This window comes from Periplaneta americana, chromosome 9 (genome assembly GCF_040183065.1).
Source record: "Periplaneta americana isolate PAMFEO1 chromosome 9, P.americana_PAMFEO1_priV1, whole genome shotgun sequence".
NCBI lineage: Eukaryota > Metazoa > Arthropoda > Insecta > Blattodea > Blattidae > Periplaneta > Periplaneta americana.
The window spans coordinates 153,132,627-153,156,099 of record NC_091125.1 but is presented as its reverse complement, the minus strand read 5'-3'; the positions used below and the strand labels follow the sequence as shown (position 1 = coordinate 153,156,099).

At 37.2% G+C, this 23,473-nt stretch overlaps 1 protein-coding gene across 1 annotated transcript in view; it reads left to right on the top strand.

Moving 5' to 3' along the window:
* The first annotated feature begins 18 nt into the window (after positions 1-18).
* The window catches only part of mEFG1 (mitochondrial translation elongation factor G 1), a 30,958-nt gene continuing 7,503 nt past the window's right edge, over positions 19-23,473 (top strand). Inside the window, exons 1-11 of the mRNA XM_069836129.1 lie at positions 19-200; positions 632-790; positions 1,142-1,274; positions 3,091-3,412; positions 5,730-5,848; positions 9,388-9,577; positions 10,181-10,352; positions 12,040-12,186; positions 15,856-16,050; positions 21,654-21,806; positions 23,286-23,403. Coding sequence (XP_069692230.1) covers positions 126-200; positions 632-790; positions 1,142-1,274; positions 3,091-3,412; positions 5,730-5,848; positions 9,388-9,577; positions 10,181-10,352; positions 12,040-12,186; positions 15,856-16,050; positions 21,654-21,806; positions 23,286-23,403 — 1,783 coding nt within the window. The 5' untranslated portion in view covers positions 19-125. The remainder of the gene's footprint in view (positions 201-631; positions 791-1,141; positions 1,275-3,090; positions 3,413-5,729; positions 5,849-9,387; positions 9,578-10,180; positions 10,353-12,039; positions 12,187-15,855; positions 16,051-21,653; positions 21,807-23,285; positions 23,404-23,473) is intronic.

The window sequence follows — 23,473 nt, the reverse complement described above, 5'->3', positions numbered from 1 at the left end:
AATAACATTGTGAAACATCAAACTATCGCAATTATTCCCTTCACATTCGAAACTTCGGAAGATTTTGGTTCGTAGGAAGAGGGAAAATATTTGTCAAACGCGATAATTAATCTAATACAGTAATAATGACGATTTTTAACGTACTAACACGAAGTTGCGGTATTTTAAAAAGGCGAAATATACAATCATATATATTAGAGGTAAGTCTGCTAAGTACAATTGCTGAGAAGAATTGATAATTGAGGTTAGATTTGTCCACCTGCGAGCATGGAAAACCGGTGTTGTGATTTCCTTTCTAATTTTGAGGTGTTGATAATTATAATATACTGAAACTTGAGCAGAGGGGCTACAGGTAATATTTTAGAAACAACGCGATCTCCGAGCTTCTACCTGTAGCCTGTAGGCTACACGGATACAAATGTAACCTAACCAAGTAACGTGAGTGAAATTACCGGTAACTATGATCTCTACACTCAAACGTGATAAATTGTATATTGATAATAATCTACATTAGCGTCGTTACATAATTGTACATTGATATACGTTATATTATTTGATTGAAGAAATTGGTAAGTTACACGGTTTCAGAATATAATTAGCCTACAGATTTCTTCTCTTTTTTTTTTTTCAGGAAAATGTAGCTTATATGGCTTCATATGCGAAATATGCTGAACACAAAACACTAGAATGTATTCGCAATATAGGAATCTCAGCGCACATTGATTCTGGAAAAACAACTCTCACAGAACGGATCTTATTTTATACGGGAAGAATTTCAGAAATGCATGAGGTATGTATTATTTTGTATTCTCTTGCATTACTTAGACTTTCTATAGCACGCGACAATGAAGTTGTTTCTTACGAAAAAAATGAAAAAAAAAAATGGTCTAATTTTCAGAGGAAAGGTAGTTTGGAATATGAAGAATTCGTATAGGACGTCAGTTCTTTTTCCTGTATCCAAACATAGGGTACTTTAGTTCCATCTTCAGTACGAAGATAGCCTATGTCAGATGATTAAATGTAGGCCTAGTACTTTTTTTCCTGGCGGAATGTGCTAGATACAAATTGGAAATTTAATTAATTAATTTCACGGAAAAACTTAATCTCTATTGAAAGTTGTTAACTAATGGGGATTTTGTAGGTAAAGGGGAAGGACAATGTTGGTGCCACTATGGACTCGATGGAGCTTGAAAGGCAGAGAGGCATCACAATCCAGTCAGCTGCGACCTACACTCTCTGGAAAGATACTAATATTAATATTATTGATACCCCAGGTTAGTATATAACACCTTTATTTAAAGAGTATGTGGTGTACAAAGAATGATACATGTGTTTTCTTCGTTGTCTTAAGTAGATAGAGAATGGTTCTTGGATCGCTAGTATAGATTGACAAATCGAACTGAAACTCTGACCGAGTTGCTACGTGAGCGCTGGCTGTCTTGGGGAGGAGCAAGTGAGAAAGCACGGGGAGAAGGGAGAGAGCACTATGCACTATGTACTTGCAGGTCCACTCACAGTTTGTCAAACCTGCTAACAAAAGCATTAAAAGTTTGACTAGTTGCCTGCAATGCTAGCATAGTGGAACCTTCCTAGCCGACAGTCGAGGCAAAAATGAAGAATCCGTTATTGTGGTAATACTGGAGAGTGGTTCTTCTATTGGTCGCGATGTCCACACACACCCTCTCAGATATTTACGTGGTGATTGGTGACTGAATGACGAGGAGCGAGGGAGAGAGAAGAAAGAAAGAGGGAGATTCCAGAAGTTGGCGTGTTTTACGGGGTTTCACTTGAAGTTGTCAAACTATAGTTCAAGGTTTGATGTTGGTAGTTGTTTTTGCAGTGGAGTCATTATTATAAAACAGTGATTTTCATTGTATGGTGTCATGATCATCAGTCAGGAATAGACTACCACCGAAGGTTATGAAATGCAAATCTTTTACGAACATCACATAACATTTGTTTAAATTAAGAGAATGTTCTTTCTACGTCATATGACGTTACAGGGGCATATTTATAATACATTTCATCATTATTATTTAATGACCCCATGCGTACCTGCTTGCAATTCGACCTTGCTTACACATCCATGTGACGTAATAGATGTAGCTACCAGAAGAAACTACTCGATCTGCTGTATGTTTGGGAATGAAAATGCGCTGCCTGCTTGTTATATAACATACTGAAGAAAAGCGTCTCGTCAAGTATCAAGTTAGCCTAATATGCACTGTTTTTATGTGGAAAATCCTACTTTTTCATATAAAATGTCCTGCTTTTACATTTTTGATCACTACAAAATTTTCTCATTCATATCTACAAGAAATAGAATCAAATGCTAAAGACAAAAAATGGATTACACTACTTTCCGACCCAGATATAATCCCCCCGAGACCAAGGAAAACAGCAGTTGCAGCCTTCAGACTATTGACAAATCATGACTGTCTAGCAAGTCATCTCTACAGAATAGGTATCTCAGCTTCACCCATATGTGTCCTGTGTAACGATCCAGCAGAAATGAATGAAGACCACTTGAAGACCTGTGAAGCATTAAGATCAGAAGAAACTACAGTTCAAAAGTATTGGAAAGCACGTCTGCTAATGGCTTCATTGCCAAATGCAAGGCACTAGACAACAACAACAACATTTTTTCGTCTGGTAACCCTTGAAATATTGGATAACAAGAGAATTAATAGCTTTATTTGCCAGGAACTCAGCATTAGCTAACAACAGCATTTTCATTACATTCAACTTTGAAATGTCACTTCTGAGGAACAATCAAATATACGTAATTCTACATCAGAATGTTCACAAACCGATGATAATACATAGTTGTTAGGATTCTGACATAAAACATTCTCTCGTCCACATCTGTGGAGTAACAGTCAGCGTGTCTGGCCGTGAAACCAGGTGGCCCGGGTTCGAATATGAATGAGCAAATGCTGGGTAACTTGCGGTGTTGGACCCCGGACTCATTTCACTGGCATTATCACCTTCATCTCATTCAGACGCCAAATAACTTACGATGCTGATAAAGCATCGTAAAATAACCTACTAAAAAAACATTCTCGTTTTTCTGATTCTTCTGCCATGCAGGTCACGTGGACTTTACAGTGGAAGTGGAGCGTGCCTTGAGGGTGTTGGACGGAGCCATCCTGGTGCTGTGTGCAGTGGGAGGTGTACAAAGTCAGACGATGACTGTGAACAGACAGATGAAGAGGTACAATGTGCCATGTCTGGCTTTCATCAACAAGCTGGATCGCCAGGGAGCCAACCACCACAGGGTGCTGTCACAACTGAGATCCAAGCTCAGCCACAATGCAGCGTTTCTGCAGCTTCCCATCGGTCTCGAAAACAACACTCAAGGATTGGTCGATCTGGTGCAGCAGAAAGCACTCTACTTCGAGGGCATGTTCGGGTTAGTAAACATGTTAGATGTAGGTCTGTGTTCTCAGTAAGGGTTGCTGTTTGGGCTAAGTGAACTTGTGGTTATGTGGGGAAATACTACATTAATAATTACATAATACAATTTTAAACGTCGTTGTGGTGTCCATATCAGGGTAATTTCCTAGAAGATGGGCAAAATCCAAATGGCTGACGAAAACTGCCAAAACCGTTCTGCCAACTATGAAGTTGTTTTTGTTGTTTTCTAATGCCAGGCATTTGACAATAAAGTCATTTGATCTCTTGCACTCCAATATTTTTCAAAGATATTGTCATGGTTACCCACTGACGCACAGATTTTGAGGTGTTCCGAATCCATTTCTTGATTTGAGTGAAAATGGCAAGTTGTAGCCGATTTAAGTGAACACCATATTTTAACGTTTTGGTGGCTACTTCATTCACACACAACCCCCAGAATGTCTGGAGGACAACACCTGCTGTTGGTCGACGGGTCCATTGGACCTAGCTGGGAGATCTTGTTGATCACCAGCTTTCCCTCCTTAAGCCACTGGAGGACGATTTTAGTACCATAGCAGGTCAGCACTAGGAACAGAAAAGTAGGAAGGGTAGGAAGGAAAGGGAAATGAACCTCTAGGCATCGAATGCTCTAATAGCATCGGGGTCGAAGAAAGTAAGAGTTCAGTCAGAGGACTGGATAGGAAAGGGTAAAGAGGGAATTAGGTATTGAATAGAGGAAAATTATACCAAATTCGGCCAATAACTCATCAAGCTGACCAGTGCTAATTGATGAGTAGCCCCTCCCTTTAGTTCAGCTTGTAAATTATGCTTACTAACAGCTGCACCACGGGAAGGTAGGGATGGGACATTGGGTATTTGTCCAGGTTGGTTCCTTAAAGCCTTCAATGGGAAGGATTAATGGCTCTCCCCCCTGTATTCGACAAATATCGTTTTGCAGCTCCAACTATGAAGTTCAAATGTCACTAAACATCACAAAATCAAATATGGAAAATCAAATATATATTCATATTTTTAAAGAACAAGCCCTCCAAGAACATTAAAATATATTTAATTTTTTACCTTTGATTTTTTTGGCATTTGGTGGCATTCGAACTTCATAGTTGGCAGTACTTTTCTGGCAGTTTTCGTCCGCACTTTACCCCCAAAAATCACTAAAACACAAAACAAAACATAATAATTTATCACCTTATCAAATAAAATTCAATCCTCACTGACGTCTTCAACAACAACCACTTCACTTCCATCATATGACACAGGCTTCAAGGCAATCTAAACAAACTATGCTGGCAACAAAGAACTAAACCAACACTCTGTCATACAGTCAACTTCCTGGTTGAGTGTTACAGAAGGCCGTATGGCCTTAACTCTGCCAGGTTAAATAAATCATTATTATTATTATTATTATTATTATTATTATTATTATTATTATTATTATTATTATTATTATTATTGTTATTATTATTATTATTATTATTATTATTATTATTATTATTATTATTAAATAAACCATCTAATTACACAAATGAAATCCTCTTCGAACACTTATTACACCTTAACTTATACAGAAAATTCAGTAAATAATTCCTTTAAACCACACAAAAACAGTTTTCTCCTCACCTTTCAACACAATTCTTATTCACCAGTGAAAGAACTAAACCAAAATCGACACAAAATTTAATACTTTGTTCTAAGTTCATACATCTTTCACAAATATCATAAAATGACAAACTTTCAATAGCTTTAGCCATCAGATACGACATAATATCACTCATGTCAAACAACGAAGAACAACTGACAACATCATTATCCATTCAAAATTAATGAAAATTCTAGAACAAATGACAACTATAACCAATCAAATTAAAAGAAAATCAAGGTGACACCTAGTATAAAAAACCATGAACTGACATATAAAAGTCACTAAAAGATCACTAACATTTAACTCTGAAATAAAAAAGTTGGTAATACTTACTACATTCAACCAAGTGCCCGTCTTTTATGAAATTACCCATATCAGGATTGTTTAGCTCGCAAAATGTTTCCAAATTCTCCTGGAAACGTTCAATAATTTTATCTCTGTACATTTGTACAGTAACATTTAATCCACAGTGAAATATGCATCAATGATGCCATGGCAAGACACAGCGGTCCACATTGATACTTTCTGCGAATGTAATGGTCCATAATACTGTGCGTAAATAATCTCCAAACAGGATGCACACAGATAAATAACCACAAGTTCGCAGTTTGTGCAGACGTGGTTCACTATGTGACAGTGTTACGTTATTGTTGCTTTTCACATTTGATTGTAGGGAGACTGTACGTGAAGACGAAATTCCAGCCGATATGAGGGCAGAGTGTCAAGATAAGAGACAGGAGTTGATTGAACATGTGTCAAATGTGGACGACATTCTTGGTGAAATGTTCCTAGGTGAGTGTTACTCCTGAACTCTTCTTGTATTTGCAATTGTGAGTTAAATAATTTTAAATATTTATATAGTTTAAAGAATGTATATTTATTCTCCAACTGTGCTGCAATATTATTTTAAAAAATATACATTTTATCACAATACCCTTAAAAAAAAAAAAAAAAAAGAACTGAAAACCACTAATGAAAGAAAAAAGATTAACTCCATTTTAGTGTAGGCTAGGTACTTAAAAAAAATAACATAAAATATTTCAATTGACTATCAATTGGAATAGATAGAGCATGTTTCGGTAAGATGCCATTTTTGTTTACATTGAAATTAAATGCTGACATGCTCTTGTTTGCTTACTCAACAAGGACAATGAGCTCACAAAACGAAAAACTTGGGCTCTTGAATGTGTGAATGCTACATAATCTAGGAGAAATGTACTGGTCTATGTTCTGGCAAAAAATGACGAATATTAAAATTTTAATGATAATGCAATTTAATGGTATTAGATAGTGAATGACTGTTAGTAGAAATGGTGATAGTTAAGACGAGGATAATTGCAAGCTCTACTTTGCTTCAGTAAAGAACAGTAGCGGCCCACGGTTACAAAAGTTGGCAGTTCTGCATGAAAAATAGGTGATTTTAGCAAACACATGCAATTTATTGCATCTAAATCGGACAATGCATGTTATCACAGTGCCTTCTCGAAGTTGTATGTGAACCCGAAATTGTACTCCAATTATCCGCATGGCCTACCCACCTCATACATGATACTTTTCCCACCTGGCACAACTAGTCGCGTAGTATCGGATATACCCCACATGTTGATACTTGAATGAACAACCATCAGGAACATTCTTTTATTCAGATACTTTTAACTCCTACCGAATTTCGTTACACTAACTTTTCTAGCCTACGCCTGTACCGACAGACAGAATTATAAGACATTATCACAGGAAAGAACTGGGAGTTCCTACAGATTTGCAATAAAATATTGCAACGTAACTAGTTTGTGAATATGTTTGTTGCATTATTAAATTTAATTCTTTCACATAACAGCACAAGAAATGAGCTGTACGACACACACACGCATGCATGCATGCATGCACACGAGGGAGTCAGAAGCAAACGGGTATAAGTGTACTTAAGTTACTTGTGAGAAAGTGTGGTTGAAAGTATTTAAGATTTCGTAAATTCCGTGAAATTTTTTAGTTCAATTCTAGTGTGTTGTGTGGTTAAAAGATTAGCCACTAAAATGTTTAATGTTTTAGCTTGCCCTGGTTGCATTTAGCTCATGTTCTTAGAAATGTCACTTGTGCCCCTTTGCTTTTGACCCCCTCATATATCTTTTCTATAGCTCTCAATGTTTCCCATTCATTACAATAGTTCCGCCATTAACACAGCACAATTAATTTATGTAGTTCACTGACTGGCTGAATTTTCGTTAACTATATTTCATTAAGATAATTTGCATCAAACTTTCAGCGTCATGTTTCCATAATGTTTCTACTGGTACTTCATCTTTGATACAACGGAGAACTAAAACCAACTTATTTTAATTTAATTTATTTGTGATTTTATGGCAATGTCTGTTGTTTCATCGGCTATTATTGCAACATAACGAGCTTCTTTAAATTCCTTTGATAATTTTGTTCAGTGAATGTAGAGTATCCAACGCCCACTGAACGAATATTTCACTTGTATCACTGCCAATGTTGCGCTATAATCGTATATGCAAGGTAGGCTATAACAAAAACCCAAACTAGCCAAACCTAACCTGTCAAAGAAGCAACAAGTTATACTAAATATGTGTAAAATTGGCCTATATCTCTATAGTGGGCAGGACATAAGTAACATTGACCTTTTGTTCTTCATTTATAACTGCTAACATGCTATCCCGCAATTCATTTTCAATTGTTTTTGTAATTCCTTTGAATTGTGACAAGTCCTATAAATGATATTTGAAAGTTTAATCTAACTGTGGAGTAAAATCAGTCAAACCCCAAAATATCCCTCGGTTTGTTGAATCTTCTGATTTGGCAAGTCCTCGCATTGCTAATTCAAATGCACCACAGAATTTCACACAGTTAATTATCTTAGATAGAACATGTCTATTCTTAGAAACATTTTCATCTTGTTTCTGAATGTTAAATCAGTACGCAGAATCAAACTGTGTTTGAATTTTTTAATAACTCTAACAGCGACAAATCTGTTTGATTGTAGAAATGAGTTTTCGAATTTTCATGCTTTTCTATTTTTTATAAGTCAAATGAACTGAATCCTTCCCTCCGGTCTTTGTCTATGTATTTTCTCCTTGAAACTGAAGACATGGTTTTCATGAATGCAGCATAAAACCAATCATTTCCATTACACATTAAAATGGCTAGTATATGATTTTTCTCGACTTTTTCCAGAAATTTCAATATTTAAATTTGGTGTAGAACGTTCTAATTCCTTAAGTCAACATTAAATTTCTCGATCAGTGTTTTACTTCAGTCATTTTTAATACAAAATATTTTCTTAGAAACACTGAGTAAACACATCACACCACTCACAGTACTGTAACACAATCTTTTCGTCACTGGAACTGTAATGATATATAGTAAGTCCAGAAGCCTATGTGTATTCAGAGAGTTACCATAGCTGCTTCAGTAGCAGGTCTAATGCAGTCTTACGGAATGGTGAAGGAAACCAGTTTCTTGCTGCCGACTACCCCACTTTGAGCTCCAGGAATTGCCGATCACAGATCCTAAAAGTGCACTACAGATAAAACTCTCGAGCAGTTCGAGGCTCCTACAGACAATATAATCTTGAATCAAAGTAGAATGAATTGGAAATATAAATGAAACAATAAACTAGATTACATAAAAGCACGTTTTACATTTTTAATTTTACAGACCCATGTAAATGGTAGTTCTACAGCTCTGCAGTTCTTATTTTAGAGCCACCCTGGTAAAGAATATAACAGAAAGCTAACTAGAACTAAGATGCAAATCAAGCTTTCAAGTATAACTCCCTGTAAAGCTGATTTGAATAATTTCGAGGAAAAAATTGTTCGGGGGCCTGGTATCGAACCCGGGACCTTTGGTGAAACGTACCAATGCTCTACCAACTGAGCTACCCAGGAACTCTACCAGACACCAATCCAATTTTTCCCTCTATATCCACAGACCTCAAAGTGGGCTGACAACCATCAAGCAACCAACTTTGAGTGCACACTAACTCTGTGTAACTTAAATTGTGGTTTTCTGTTAACGAACAGTGGCTTATATTATGCAAATCAAGCTTTCAGGGATAAGAATAATCTCGAGGGAAAAATTGTTCCAGGGCCAGGTATCGAACCTGGGTAGCTCAGTTGGTAGAGCGTTGGTACGTTTAACCAAAGTCCTGGGTTCGATACCCGGTCCTGGAACAATTTTTCCCTCAAAATTATTCATTAGAACTAAGATATTATATTGCATCTTATGTCTTTGAACTTCTCTAATTTTGCTTTATGATGTTGATAATTTTGAACTTACTGGAGTGTTGTTTGGATATTAATTATTGTCCGCAGAGGAAAAGACTCCAAGTGAAGGTGACATCATGGCTGCTATTCGTCGAGCTTGCTTGCGTCGTACATTCACACCAGTGCTTGTGGGCAGTGCTTTGAAGAACAAGGGTGTCCAGCCCCTGCTAGATGCCGTGATCGATTATCTGCCTAATCCAGGAGAAGTGGAGAACATAGCGCTACGCGAGAAAGAAGGGTTGGTTGATGATGTATGCTGTTAACTGATGAGCATTTAGTAGGTATACTGACAGACTGACTGGTTAACTCGACAGATTGGCTGATTGCCTGTTGGGTTTTTCCCGAGGTTTTGTCCAACTGTAAGGCAAACATCAGATAATCCCACAGCAAATCCTCCAACTCATCTTACCAAACATCACTTTGCTATCACCAATTCCATCAAGCATAATAAGAATTTAGGCTGTGATGTATTCAGAATAAAGAAAAATGAAAGGGAATGATGGACTGGCTTCCGACCTACTCAGACAATTGATATTTAAATTTACATTATACTGAGTGCTGATATATGTATGTATTTATTTACACTGCAAGTGGGCAAGCACCTGGTGGCAGTGGTATACACAATATAAACAATACACAATAAAAATTACAATACACAGTACAATTATACAATACACAATACAATTATTACACAATACAATAAGAATACACAATACAATTTAACACAATAATTACAATTAATAATAAAACATAAAATACCTAATTTTACAATACAACCTACATATGTATAGGCCCTACATAAGTTTCAGTAGTGTTTTACAATTCACTGTGTCTGTTGCAGGAAAGAAACAGAGAAAGTGATCTTAAATCCAGAGCGGAGTGCAGCTAATCCTTTTGTAGGGCTAGCGTTTAAGCTAGAAGCAGGGCGTTTCGGACAGCTCACATACCTGAGATGCTATCAGGGCATGCTGGAGAAGGGCTCCAACCTCTACAATGTCAGAACTACCAGAAAGGTCTGCAGAATACGCAATTTCATTAAGCACATTAAATGTCACTTCTAGATTATTGAGTCAGAATAATTAAATGTTTATATCAATACAATCGAGAATTACTAATAGTAGGAATGACTATTACAGCAATTCAATTATATATAGATTTTTGTGTGTGTGTGCCGCGTGTGTGTGCGCATGCGCGTGTTTTTTTCTCCCATGTCTCCTCCTTTCTTCCTTTCCTCTTGGTACCCATTCCAGCAATCTTCTTGGAAGCCTATCCTATCTTCAGCCATTCTTTTCCCGTGCCCATACTATTGTCGTTGTTTATATTCTACTGGGTGTTCATTTCAAAGTGTGTCATGACGTCACTGTTGTGAGTCAGCGATTTGAAGCGAGTTTCAGCTTTTATGTCAGAGAAGTTGCCTGTTATTCAAGGCGTTCAATCTGAACTTGAGAACGTGTACGGTATAACTTGAACGTCGTAGCAACAGATGGCTGTCTGTACCTCCTTCGAACTGTGTTTTGTGCGGGCAAGTCGTACGCAGGGTATTTGTTATCATCGGTTACGTACGGCAACATTCCACAACACAAATCAAATGCTCTGTGTCCATGTTGACCGTCGAAGTTAATGTCAACAAATACTGTACATAAGCAATCATCTTAATCCTCTCCCCATATCCCGACAGTAAGAAAAAACTCACCTAAGTACGTGTTTCCAAACAGTTCACATTCCTGCCACTACAGGTGTTACCGTACGTATCGGTAACATAGACTTACTAAGATCGGTAAGTACTCTTCAGAATGAACGCCTTACTTGCTAGGCAACTTCTATGGTACATAGGTAATACGCCTCTGCGGAAGTGTAGGAAGATTGAATTCTCTAGGCTCATCGCCTAGCCACATGACAGCATTCAGCGAGCCATGACACACTTTGAATTGAACATGAAGTATAAGTTATAGTATATATTATTATTATAGTCCCTGCGTTGTTTTCTTTCTTCATTTCTAATTTCTTTCTTCTGGAGAACATCTTCCTGATTACGTGGGGAAATCTATCTCGTTAGATTGTAATTTTGAATTTGTTTTGCCCTCCTCTGCCAAATTTCAGCACCACATCACTGATCTAATACTAACTGGGGAACTCGATATTTGAGTTATCTAATTTAATGGGTTATTTAAGTAGTAAGCTTTGATATCCTTTACAGTTTCTTGAGCTAAATAATTTACTTAAAAATCTGCAACATAGCAGTACTACACGTGGAGACAATAGGTTAGATGCACAAAAGTTATTTCCTAATTATCTCGAAACATTAGATTTGCAGTTATTTAGTTATAGTACTTGACCCACGATATTATAATACACTTGTGACTAATATTTGGGAGTAAAAATAAACAATGAAACACTCATGAAGCTAAAATAGTAGATAGGATAATGAAAGTAAGATTAGTTATTTCTAAGTTGATTTCAATATAGTTATTATTATTATTACCAGTGCCTTTTTTCTGGTGGAACGTGCTGGAATGGGGTTCTGGCACCTTTTTGTTGCATTTTACATTATAGAACCGAAGATTAAAAACGACTAAATTCCCGTGCATTAGACAGTAATCATTTCCCCATTTGCTATAATATATTGTACACAAAATTCTACCAGCTTTTTCTCCAGAAGAAAAGCACTGGTTATTACCTACATACTCTTAATGATTACAGGTTCGAATTCCTCGCTTGGTGCGTTTACATGCAAATGAAATGGAGGACGTGAACGAGGTGTATGCAGGGGACATCTTCGCACTGTTTGGAGTGGACTGTGCCAGTGGTGACACATTTGTGACCGACCCCAAATTCAACCTGGCAATGGTAATTGATTCACAGAGTCTAGTCAGAGTTTTTTCCACTCTTTCACAAGTGATCTCTGTTCCAAGTACAGTGCGTTTTGATCAGTAGCGCTGTGTGTTAATGCATCATGAAAGCCTTTCTGGATCTTTTCCATTTTTTTTTTTTTGCGAAGAAAATGGATTTCCATAAACTGTTATTCAATAATAGGCTGCTTGGCTTATAACTAGAGTCTTGAGTTTTATGTAATCACATATTTTTTCCATAATATGTATCTTTGCTAGAACTCGAAATTTTGGCGGATTAGAGTACTCAGAGCATTATATTTGATTTTAATACTACATACTTTTACATATTTTACACAATATGTTATATATTGGCTACACCGTACACGAGCCTGGCTCTTACAGTAGTGGCTAGAAAAATTTTTGTTTTATAATTTTAATTTGTACTCGCTAGTTAAAATAAAATAAAATTAAAATTAAATTTAAAATAAAATACTACATATTCTTAATAAAATTATATATTTTTACATAAAATGAACATCCATGCCAATTACCTTGTAAAGAAAATTATCAATATTTCAGCATAAACGAAACGAAATTATAATTTTATACTTAAAAGTTGTCAGTACATAATGGGATACATATTTCAACATTGAGGATAGGAGAACCACTCAGTAAAATCTGGTATTTATATCCCTGCTAATCCTGCTATCTTGCGTTTTGTTCCCAACTCTGGAAAACCCTAGGTGATTGACAAGTTTCACTACATAACGACCTCCTGTCAGGTATTTATAGAAGCAGAAAAGGACGAATGTTTAGGGTATTTCCCGAAACTAAAGTTGGTATTATTATGATGTACCAAAGTACATATGATATTTCCGTGCAGATATTCTGCGTCATCATATGATGAAAGATGAGTGGAATGGAGGAAAATTCTCTCCAGCACCGGGATTTGAACCTGGGTTTTCAGCTCTACATGCTGACGCTCTATCCACTAAGCCACACCGGATTCCCATCCCGATGTCGGATTGAATCCTCTCAGTTTAAGTTCCACCTCTTGGGTTCCCTCTAGTGGCCTACCTTCATGCACTGCGTCATAGATGTATGACAATGGGACAATGTCCACATATGTGCAGAGGTGCACTCATTATGAGTGACTAAGTGGCCGGGATTTGACGGAATAAACGCCGTCTTAAATCATTAAGTGATTATTTTTCGCATATCATATAATTTCTCTGTTCCACTCATCTTTCATCATATGATGATGCAGAATATCTGCATGGAAATATCATATGTACAGAATATCTGCATGGAAATATCATATGTCCTTCGGTACATCATAATAATATATGATATGCAAAAAATAATCACTTAGTGATTTAAGACAGCGCTTATTCCGTTGGATCCCGGCCACTTAGTCACTCATAATGAGTGCACCTCTGCACATGTGTGGACATTGTGCCACTGTCATACATCTATGATGCAGTGGATGAGGTTAGGCCACTAGAGGGAACCCAAGAGGTGGAACTTAAACTGAGAGGATTCGATCCGACATCGGGATGGGAATCCGGTGTGGCTTAGTGGATAGAGCATCAGCACATAGAGCTGAAAACCTGGGTTCAAATCCCGGTGCTGGAGAGAATTTTTCTCTGTTCCACTCATCTTTCATCATATAAAGTTGGTATGTTTTGTTATACTGGACAGTGGCTTTACCTTTTATTCCAATATTCACTTGACTGCTTCGCAAAGTGTCTTATAGAATTCTAAAATTGCATGTGAAAGTGATATGTCGAATGCATCTTTGGTTGGATTTTCAAAAGCATCAGAAAGTTAGAAACTATTGCACTTTATTCATGGAATCAATGGACATCATCTGTGATACAAAAAATAAACTTGTACTCTCTGTGAAACTGTAGGCAACCAAATCGTGGAAAAATTCGAAAAATTTGGGAGGAACCGGGTATGACAGCTTATTTATTGTTAGCCAAATCCTCAGTGAGAAATGCAGAACCCTCCAGAAGACATTCTGTCAATCACATCCATTTGTTCAAATATGCACCAGTAACCTTGTTGAGAGATCTATTTCAGTGTATAAGAAGATACTGTCCGATCGACGGAACGTAACTCCTAAAAATATGGATAAATAACAAATTTAAATTATGGTTTATTTAACGACACTCGCAACTGCAGAGGTTATATCAGTGTCACTGGTGTGCTGGAATTTTGTCTCGCATGAGTTCTTTTACATGCCAGTAAATCTACTGACATCAGCCTGTTGCATTTAAACACACTTAAATGCCATCGACCTAGGTCGGGATCGAACCGCAACCTCGAGCACAGAAGGCCAGTGCTATACCAACAATGCTACCAAGGCTGACATGAATAAATATCTTGTGGCACATTGTGCTTCATACATTGATTAAGTTTAGAATCGCACCAGAAACTATGTCGTAACATATACGCATAAATGTGTAGTTTGTATGAAATTAATATTAATATCTTTATTTAAAATTAAACTTTTTTTTTTAATTGAACAACAATTTTTAACTACCTGTGCAATTTCTATATTACAATTTTAATACATATTTTGAGGTTGTTAGTTACATTTTTATGTACATATTTTTAGAATTAATATTGTGACAGCCAAGTCGAGGCTCGATTACGCGTCCCGCAGAGGGACCGAGAAGACGTGGCGAAGAAGGCTGCAGCCACTAGGGTCTGGAGGGGCGCGACGTAAGAGGAGCAACGGGACTCTAGTCCACGGCAGAGAGGGGGGAGTAAAGCAGCTGGTGACTGAGGAGAGAAATCCAGAGAATTCGAGAGTGCAATCTTCTGGAAATTTCGAGCAATCGTACTTTCTCGTAACTATGGTGTGGTTATAAATTACGACACGCAAGTGAACTTGAGCAGTGTTGTTATAGTCAGTGGACAGCAAGCCAGCCAGTCTTGTGTAGCAGTGAAGCCAGCTTCGTGACCGGAGTTCGACTTGAGTGTGTCCGCAGTTGTATGAGCGTCCGAAGTCCTTAGTTCGAGTGCAGTGGACCGCAGTTGGGGGACCTGAGTTCGAAGTTCAGTGGACTGCCTCTGAAGGTCTGGGGTTCGAGATACTGTGAACTCGAGTGACTGAGCTAGAAGAATTAGCCAAGGCAAACGAACTGTGAACTGAGAACTGACAGTTCTGATTTGTAAATAGTGCTCTGTGAACATTAGTTAAGATTAACAGTTCATTGTTGTTCTCAATAATCCAAGTAAATTGTCATTGTCGTCTGTGGAATGTAATAACGAATACTGTGTTACTGTGTGGAGTACAAATCCCAAAATCTCAATGTTGACGAGAGCATTTAAAGTGAATTGTAGAAAGGAATTATTGTTGCTTTGAATAAAAATTACATTCTTGATTTGTAATAAAAGTTACAATATTATATATTATAAATCCGGACTCTAGTTATTACGTAGGTGAAGCAGTGATGCAGACAGAAGAATGACATTTTTAATAACATGAAAAATACACAAAATAACTTTAATTACTATACCAGAAAATGTAGATTTTAGTTTAGTGCAGTTAGAAATAGTGATAACCAGCTCATCAGAGTTCTGTAGATTGAAAGCGGTTCCATAGACTTCAATTGGAAGTATGAAGCTTTAAAGCACAATTATCTTTGAAATAATTATTTATTATCTTTCCCAGGAATCCATCTATGTTCCTGATCCAGTTGTGTCAATGTCCATCGCTCCCGTGAATTCCAAGGACCGTGACAACTTCAGCAAGGCAGTGGCTCGCTTTACCAAGGAGGACCCCACGTTCCAGTTCCACTATGACTCTGACAACAAGGAAACCATCGTGTCAGGAATGGGCGAACTGCACTTGGAGATCTACTCTCAGGTGATTAGAGAAAATTATGTGTATGGACCTTGTACTGTTTTCAACTGAATTTATTGTTTCTCTGACTACCCTTACCTTTGTCCTTTGTTTCTATCAGTGCAAATTGTAAAATTGTATTGTCTACATGCATTATTTTAATTTAAAATTTGCAGTTCATCTACTACTACTACTACGATGGCATCACAGCCCAAAGTCGAGCCTTAGCCTCCTCAGTTTTCTTCCTCCAACTGTCCCTGTCCTGTGTTAATCTCCTCCAGGCAGTTGTTCCGAGATAGTCCTGAGAATCGATCGTTACCGCGTCTATCCATCTATTTTTGGGTCTTCCAATTGGTCTTTTACCATGTATTTTCCCTTCTAAGATCTTCTTTGGTATTCTGTTCCCTTCCACCTGATAGACATGTCCGGCCCATTCAAGCCTCCTTAATTTGATGAAAGTAACAATATCGAAACTCCTATACTGGGTGTTCAGTTCAAAATGTGTCATGGCTCGCTGTATGCCGTCATGTGGCTAGCCGATGAGCCTAGAGAATTCAATCTTCCTACACTTCCGCAGAGGTGTATAACCTAAGAGGTAGAGAAGTTGCCTAGCAAGTACGGCGTTCATTCTGAAGAGTACGTACTGATACGTACGGTAACGCGGTAGTGGCAGGAATGTGAACTGTTTGGAAATACGTACTGTTGGGATATGGGGAGAGGGTTAAGACGATTACTTACGTATTTGTTGACATTAACTTCGACAGTCAACATGGACATGGAGCATTTGATTTGTGTTGTGGAATGTTACTGTACGCAACCGATGATAACAAATACCCTGCATACGACTTGCCGGCGCAAAACACAGTTCGAAAGAGGTTATGGTAGCACACAGACCGTACAGACCGCCATCTGTTGCTACGACGTTCAAGTTATACCGTACACGTTCTCAAGTTCAGATTGAAGAACGCCTTAAATAATAGGCAACTTCTCTAACATATAAGCTGAAACTCGCTTCAAATCGGTGACCCAACAACAGTGACGTCATGACACACTTTGAAATGAACACCCAGTATAATTTATATAGCTCGTTATTATAATGTATTCTCCACTGCATATTTTCTTGCACTGGTCCAAAAATTCTTCTGAGTATTTTGCGTTCAAATATACCTAGTTTAGCTTCTGTCTCCTTAGATAATGTCCAAGTTTCGCTTGCATAACAGAGAATACTTCTAATAATTGTTTTGTGTAATTTAAATTTGAAAATCGTCTGTAACTGCATTTAGATTGGCAACAGGCCATGATTGTTTGGCCAAACACCTGCATAGAATTGGAATATATCAGTCCCCTAACTGTCCATTGTGCAACTCAAACCAAGAAATGGATTCGGAACACCTCAAAATCTGTGCTTCAGTCGCTGACCATGATAATATCTTTGAAAAATATTGGAGTGCAAGAGGTCAAATGACTTTATTGTCAAACGCCTGGCATTAGAAAACAACAACAACATATTTTAAATTTTGTTTCCTTGTGCACACAGATTTCAATACTGCGCTTCATGCAAAATAGGCCTTATTGGCTGCAGTGATTCGACTCTGTACTTCAGTTAATTCGTTATTGTTACTTGTCATTACTGTTGCAGTTCTTCATCTTCTATAATTAAATACCATATTTGCTGACATGTAAGATACACTTTTTTCTTCGAAAATGAATTTGAAAAACAAGTGGCCGGTTTGTCCAAATATTGTTAGAAGACTTAACGACTGTTAAACCTTCAACAGTTTGTTAAATACAGTTTTTCCATTTGTTCAACACCAGTTTGGCTTAACAGATTCTTAACCGTTTGTTAACTTTAAATGTAGGATTTCAGGCCATTAACTCATTTAACAAACAGTTAAACATGGCAGATAACACCACAGCTGTTCAGACAAAAGTTGTGAAAGTAACATGTTATGTTTCTCTTTGAGGAATGTTTAGAGTAAGGGACGGTTTCACCAAGCTTCAGTAAATCAGTCCAAATGAAACATTAACTAGTACTGAACATTGAAATATTTACACGATTACGTTTGTATGTGAGCTGTGTCCGTAGACTTCAAGCCTAGCAGCTATATATGCCTCGTCGCGCTGGTTACGTCATGGTACCCGGATGGAGTAGTCAGTAGTGTGTTGGCTTGCCATCCGAGGGGCCCGTGTTCGGTTCTCGGCGATAACTTTTTTTTTTAACGTAACTAATTTTTATACATGTTACCTTTCTTCATTTTTATAATTTTGTGTAGTGGAACTTATTATTTCGCAACTCTGGCTCCACTAGGAGAATTTAAAAAACTCTTGGGAGATCAATTTTCTTCCCGAAATAAAACAAAGATAAACAAACAAATTAAAGAAAAATAAAAGAAATACACATGTGGATCTAATACATTGTCCACATGCCATCAGCGTCTAACACTGCCTGGCATTTTCGGGGCATTGAGTCCACCAGATCGCGGAAATAGTTCTGGTCCTTAGCAAAATCTTCCCAGGTAACCAGAACTTGATCCCAGAACTGATCTGGATTTTGAGGTGGGATGTCTCGATATTTGTCAATCCTCTTTTTCATGCTTTTCCGTGAACTGTCTTTGAACGTTTATGGCGGTGTGCGCGGGGTGATTATCCTGCTGGAAAATTAAATTTCCATCGGAAAGAAAACGATTATAAATTGCAAGAATCCAGCTCTTTCGCTTCTGTTTTAAAGCCAGTGCAAACATATCTTATCGCTAGCTATAATATAATTCTAATAAATGAAAGTTAATATACCAATTAAGTTTTGTTATGTTTGAATGCACATTATGTATTAATTTACTAATATTTCTTAGGTACCGGTATGTAGTTATAATAATCACTTTCATGTCTTAAAATAAAACTCAGTTGTATGTTACCTAGTTGAAATAGGCCACTTGTTTCAATTCACTAGCTACTATTAACTCTAGATTCTATGTTACTAGCTCTTCAACTATAGCCGATGTCAATAGTGCTTCAAAATACGCAGTGAGTAAATAATAAAATGTTTCAGCAGCAATTGCTTCTTTAGGACGAAATTACATATAATTTATACATGAACCTAAATTAGAGAATTTTATATGATACGGAATTCTCCTCGGGGTTTTCTGTACAGTTGACTACACACACATTCGTGTAATTATTGTCACCTGGTAGTCATAATGCTGAGATTTTTCTAAACAGAAATTCATATTTAGCATTATAAAATGTAACCATACATAATAATTATTATTATTCAATAGCAGTCAATGCAACTTTCATTTATCAATTCTCTGTGCTGTATGAATCATGGCTACTGTAACAGGTTACGATTTTACACATGTTTCATGACTTACTCCATAGTACAGAATTTAAATAATAATATCAGCCAATAAGAAGTTGTCTTATATATGCAAAATCATTACCAACTGCTGTTGAGTAGTTAGAATAGTATTAACGACAGTTAAAGTTAAGTGTTGGTTATTTTAAACAAAATTATGTTGGAAAAATGGAAAATATCTTAACAAAATGTTAAAAATAAACCAGCTGTTAATTTAACATTTGTTAAGCCAAATTAAACATTACTTGGAAAAACTGGCCAAAGGTGTTTTATACGCTGATACTGAGTTTGTGAATGGGTCAAAGCTTCATGGGATGCTGTGAAAACTGGATGATACAGAAGACAATTTTTTCCATGAGTACTCCAATTCTGATTTACAAGAGGTTACAAGTGACTCTTCATTTGGCTGTGGAGATGAATTTCAGAATTTTGACGAAGAAGATTAAAAGATATTCTTTTCTAATTAAATTAGGTGTTTGATGAAAGTAAGCCTACGTATTACTTTATATTTGAATACTGTAAATTCTTTATAACATTCATTGATAAAGTTGTCTGCCAAGTTAGCTCTATGGGAATGCATCTGCCTCCAGACTAGCCAGCCCAGATTCGATCCCCGGCCGAATCAGAAAGTTTCATGTAAAATTTCTACCTCAGGACGAGGAGAGGTGGGGAGAGGTAGCAGTGCACAACTTCTAATCACTAGGTTGTGTACCAATATGCCTGAGTTAAATCCCAAATCTCTCCGCAGTGCTTATGAAGAGAAGGCATATGTCACTGTTGATAGTGATTTGTTCATCGAATGGTGACGTTAAGCCTGGCGGCCCCCTTGGTGCTATTCGACAGGAGAAGATACATGCCAACACTGGGATTCCCTTTCTCCCTTCGTCATCTGCACCCATTCCCTGCACTACACTTACATGAACACTTACACATACACTCACCCTAATACACGACATAACTCTCCACAGATACACATCATGTACAGCATGACATGCCGAAGTGGTGTGCAACTAGAAAATGGGTCACAGTCCTGCCATCTATCCGCAATATGCGGAACCCGATTCACGTAAAGTGAAGAGGGTAGGCATTAGATACATACATATATCATTGATAAAGTTTTTTCCTTAAAAAATGTGTATAAAAAAGAAGTGCATCTTAAACGCTGGCAAATATGATGATCCTCAAATAATTTTCATTCCCCAGATACGTTTCTTGACCCACTTCTTTACACCATTATACAGGGTGGAAGTGAAATAATCCTTGCAGATTGAAAGGGACGATAGGGTACACTTAAATGAATAAAAAACCTATATTGCGTTTTGTGATTAAATGTATGGTTAATTAGAAAATTATAGTCGCGACGCTGTTATTCCTGGCGTGACTCCTCCTCTTTGCTTACGTCTTAGGAAGTGAAGGCTCTATAAAGTCTAGGAAGGTAGTATCGTTCGCCATTTTTGTTCTTTCGTTGCCGAGCTACCATACGAGGAATCTATTTGCCACACTGTTAAACATTATCATTTCGTAGCTCCTATGATAATAAATCAAACGCACTGTAATTCAGCAAATAATTGAACGGCAAACAACGTCTTCGTGTGCTTTCTGCGAACGCCAACAAAAGAGCCAAAATGGCCGACGATTATATTAAGTATTTATCGAGCCTTAAGAAATGAATAACACCTTCATCAGCAAATCACAAGACGCACATGTGTAAATGTAGCTGACCTGCAACATGATTGGCTGCTGGAAATTAAAGCGATGGGACTATAAGTTTGAAGTTTCAGCAGTCTAGCAACATCGCCGCTAACATACTCCTATTTCTTCTTGTAATGTAGATGTAATAGGTCAACGAATTCAGGTCTGTCTCTCTAGGTGAACTATCTCCCACCTCCCTCTCTGGCTATAATTTTGCAAGCTGGTCGCGTCATTCAGTGGCTTGAAATTAGTGGTTTTAAATTAAATTTACACGAGAACTGTCTTGTTTATTAGATTTTCTATTGATATGGACAAAAAATCATGATCCTACTTGCAATAAATAAAACATTTAGGAAAAAGCATTTTTTCTGAGAAAACTATGAAGTTTCCATCAATATGGTATTATACTTTTTTGTTACATACAACATGAGCTATTTGTTCCGAAAACCTGTAGGATTATTTCACGTCCACCCTGTACAGCTATTTCAGTTAAACACGTAATATATGTTAAATAATATTGGTCAAAGACTGTAGCCTTGATTAAGTCCTTTGTGTGAACTTTAACTTGTGTTATTTATTTCAGAGAATGGAGAGGGAGTACAGCTGTCCTGTTCAGCTTGGGAAACCTAAAGTGGCATTCCGTGAAACTCTCGTGGGACCCTGTGAATTTGATTACCTGCATAAGAAGCAATCAGGAGGTGCTGGCCAATATGCCAGAGTCACAGGGATCATGGAGGTAAGCCACTAGCTACCTGACTAGTACTAAAATTTGTTTTAATTCATTTATTACACCAAAGTCACCATAGAGGGGCCACCAGCGTAGCTCAGTCGGTTAAGGCACTTGTCTGCCGGTCTGAAGTTGCGTTCAGGTGCAGGTTTGATCCCCGCTTGGGCTGATTACCTGGTTGGGTTTTTTCCGAGGTTTTTCCCAACCGTAAGGTGAATGCCAGGTAATCTATGGCGAATCTTTGGCCTCATCTCGCCAAAGACCATCTCGCTATCACCAATCTCATCGATGCTAAATAACCTAGTAGTTGATACAGCGTCGTTAAATAACCAACTTAAAAAAATCATAGAGGATATCTACTTCAGAGAACAAAAATTTGTGTAAAGTCGTCATTGTCATAATAATAATTGTTATCAGTAACTTCAATACTTGTCTGTATTCAAGAATTGTGGAAAGAAATAAATCCTTCCTCGTTTTCTAAGCCTTGTATGTAATTGTTTTTTTCATGGTTTGTTATAAAACTATAATTAAATTTTAAGAGCTTGCATGGATTTCTATGTGAAGCCATTCTCCTTAAGTGATGTTGCAATTTATTGTGTTGACAGCATTTTAAATTTTTAATATAGTCTAATAATGTGTGTACTGTCAGAGGATTAAGAATGGAAGCCAGAAAATAAGAGGTGAAACTAGGAAATAGAAACATATGTAGTAAATAGGGATCTGGGTTCTGTGTTTGCAGGTTTTAAGTTCCTTTCCCCTCCCCCTCCCCCCCTCATATTTCAGTTCAATTTTGTGTTCATTATGGCCTGTGACCAAATATGTGAATCGTGTATAACCCAAAAGTACCACTGTGGATGTTGTTTGTTTTCTGAATAGGGGCTCTTGACTGGGTACTGAACAACCCAAACCCAGGACCTTTTTACGAAGTGTACTTTCCCCTATATTTTTTCAAAACTTTTTGATCCTCTTTATGGAAGTACAACATGAAAGAAGTATCCTTCTAACACACACTAAATGAAATATTCTGCTCAAAAATGGACTTCTAGAACAATTGAAGACATTATTACAAAAACACCTCCAATCACTCTTAATGAAATTGAGTTAAGGACACATTTGCTACTATTTCAAATGTTTATAGACTCCAAAAATGACACATGTCAGGTGCAATAGCCACAGGGATAAACACCAGTTGTATGGAAACAGCTGACATGTGTTGTTCTATTTATTTTTATTGTTCTCTTGAAAAATAGGAATTTTGACAAGGGTTGTTTTTGTAATAATGTCTTCAATTCATCAGATGTTAGGAAGAAAAGTGAAGTAAATAATTTCAGTGATACATTTAAAATTAGAAACCCATGAGAAGAAACACAAATAATTGATGACAAAAATTTGAAGAAAAAAATGTTTGATTGGGCTATGTGCAACATAAATTGATTCATGAGCAAGTTGCATTTTTATGATACCGGTATCTTCCTTGTTTTATTTCAGCCATTGCCACCTACGCAGAATACGGTATTGGAATTCTCAGATGAGACTGTGGGTACAAACGTACCAAAACAGTTCGTGCCTGGAGTTGAAAGAGGATTCAGAATCATGTCACAGAAAGGTTTGTACGAGACATTTTCTGTCATTTCAGTGAAGATTTGCACATATTAATGTCTGTAGGTACGGGATCG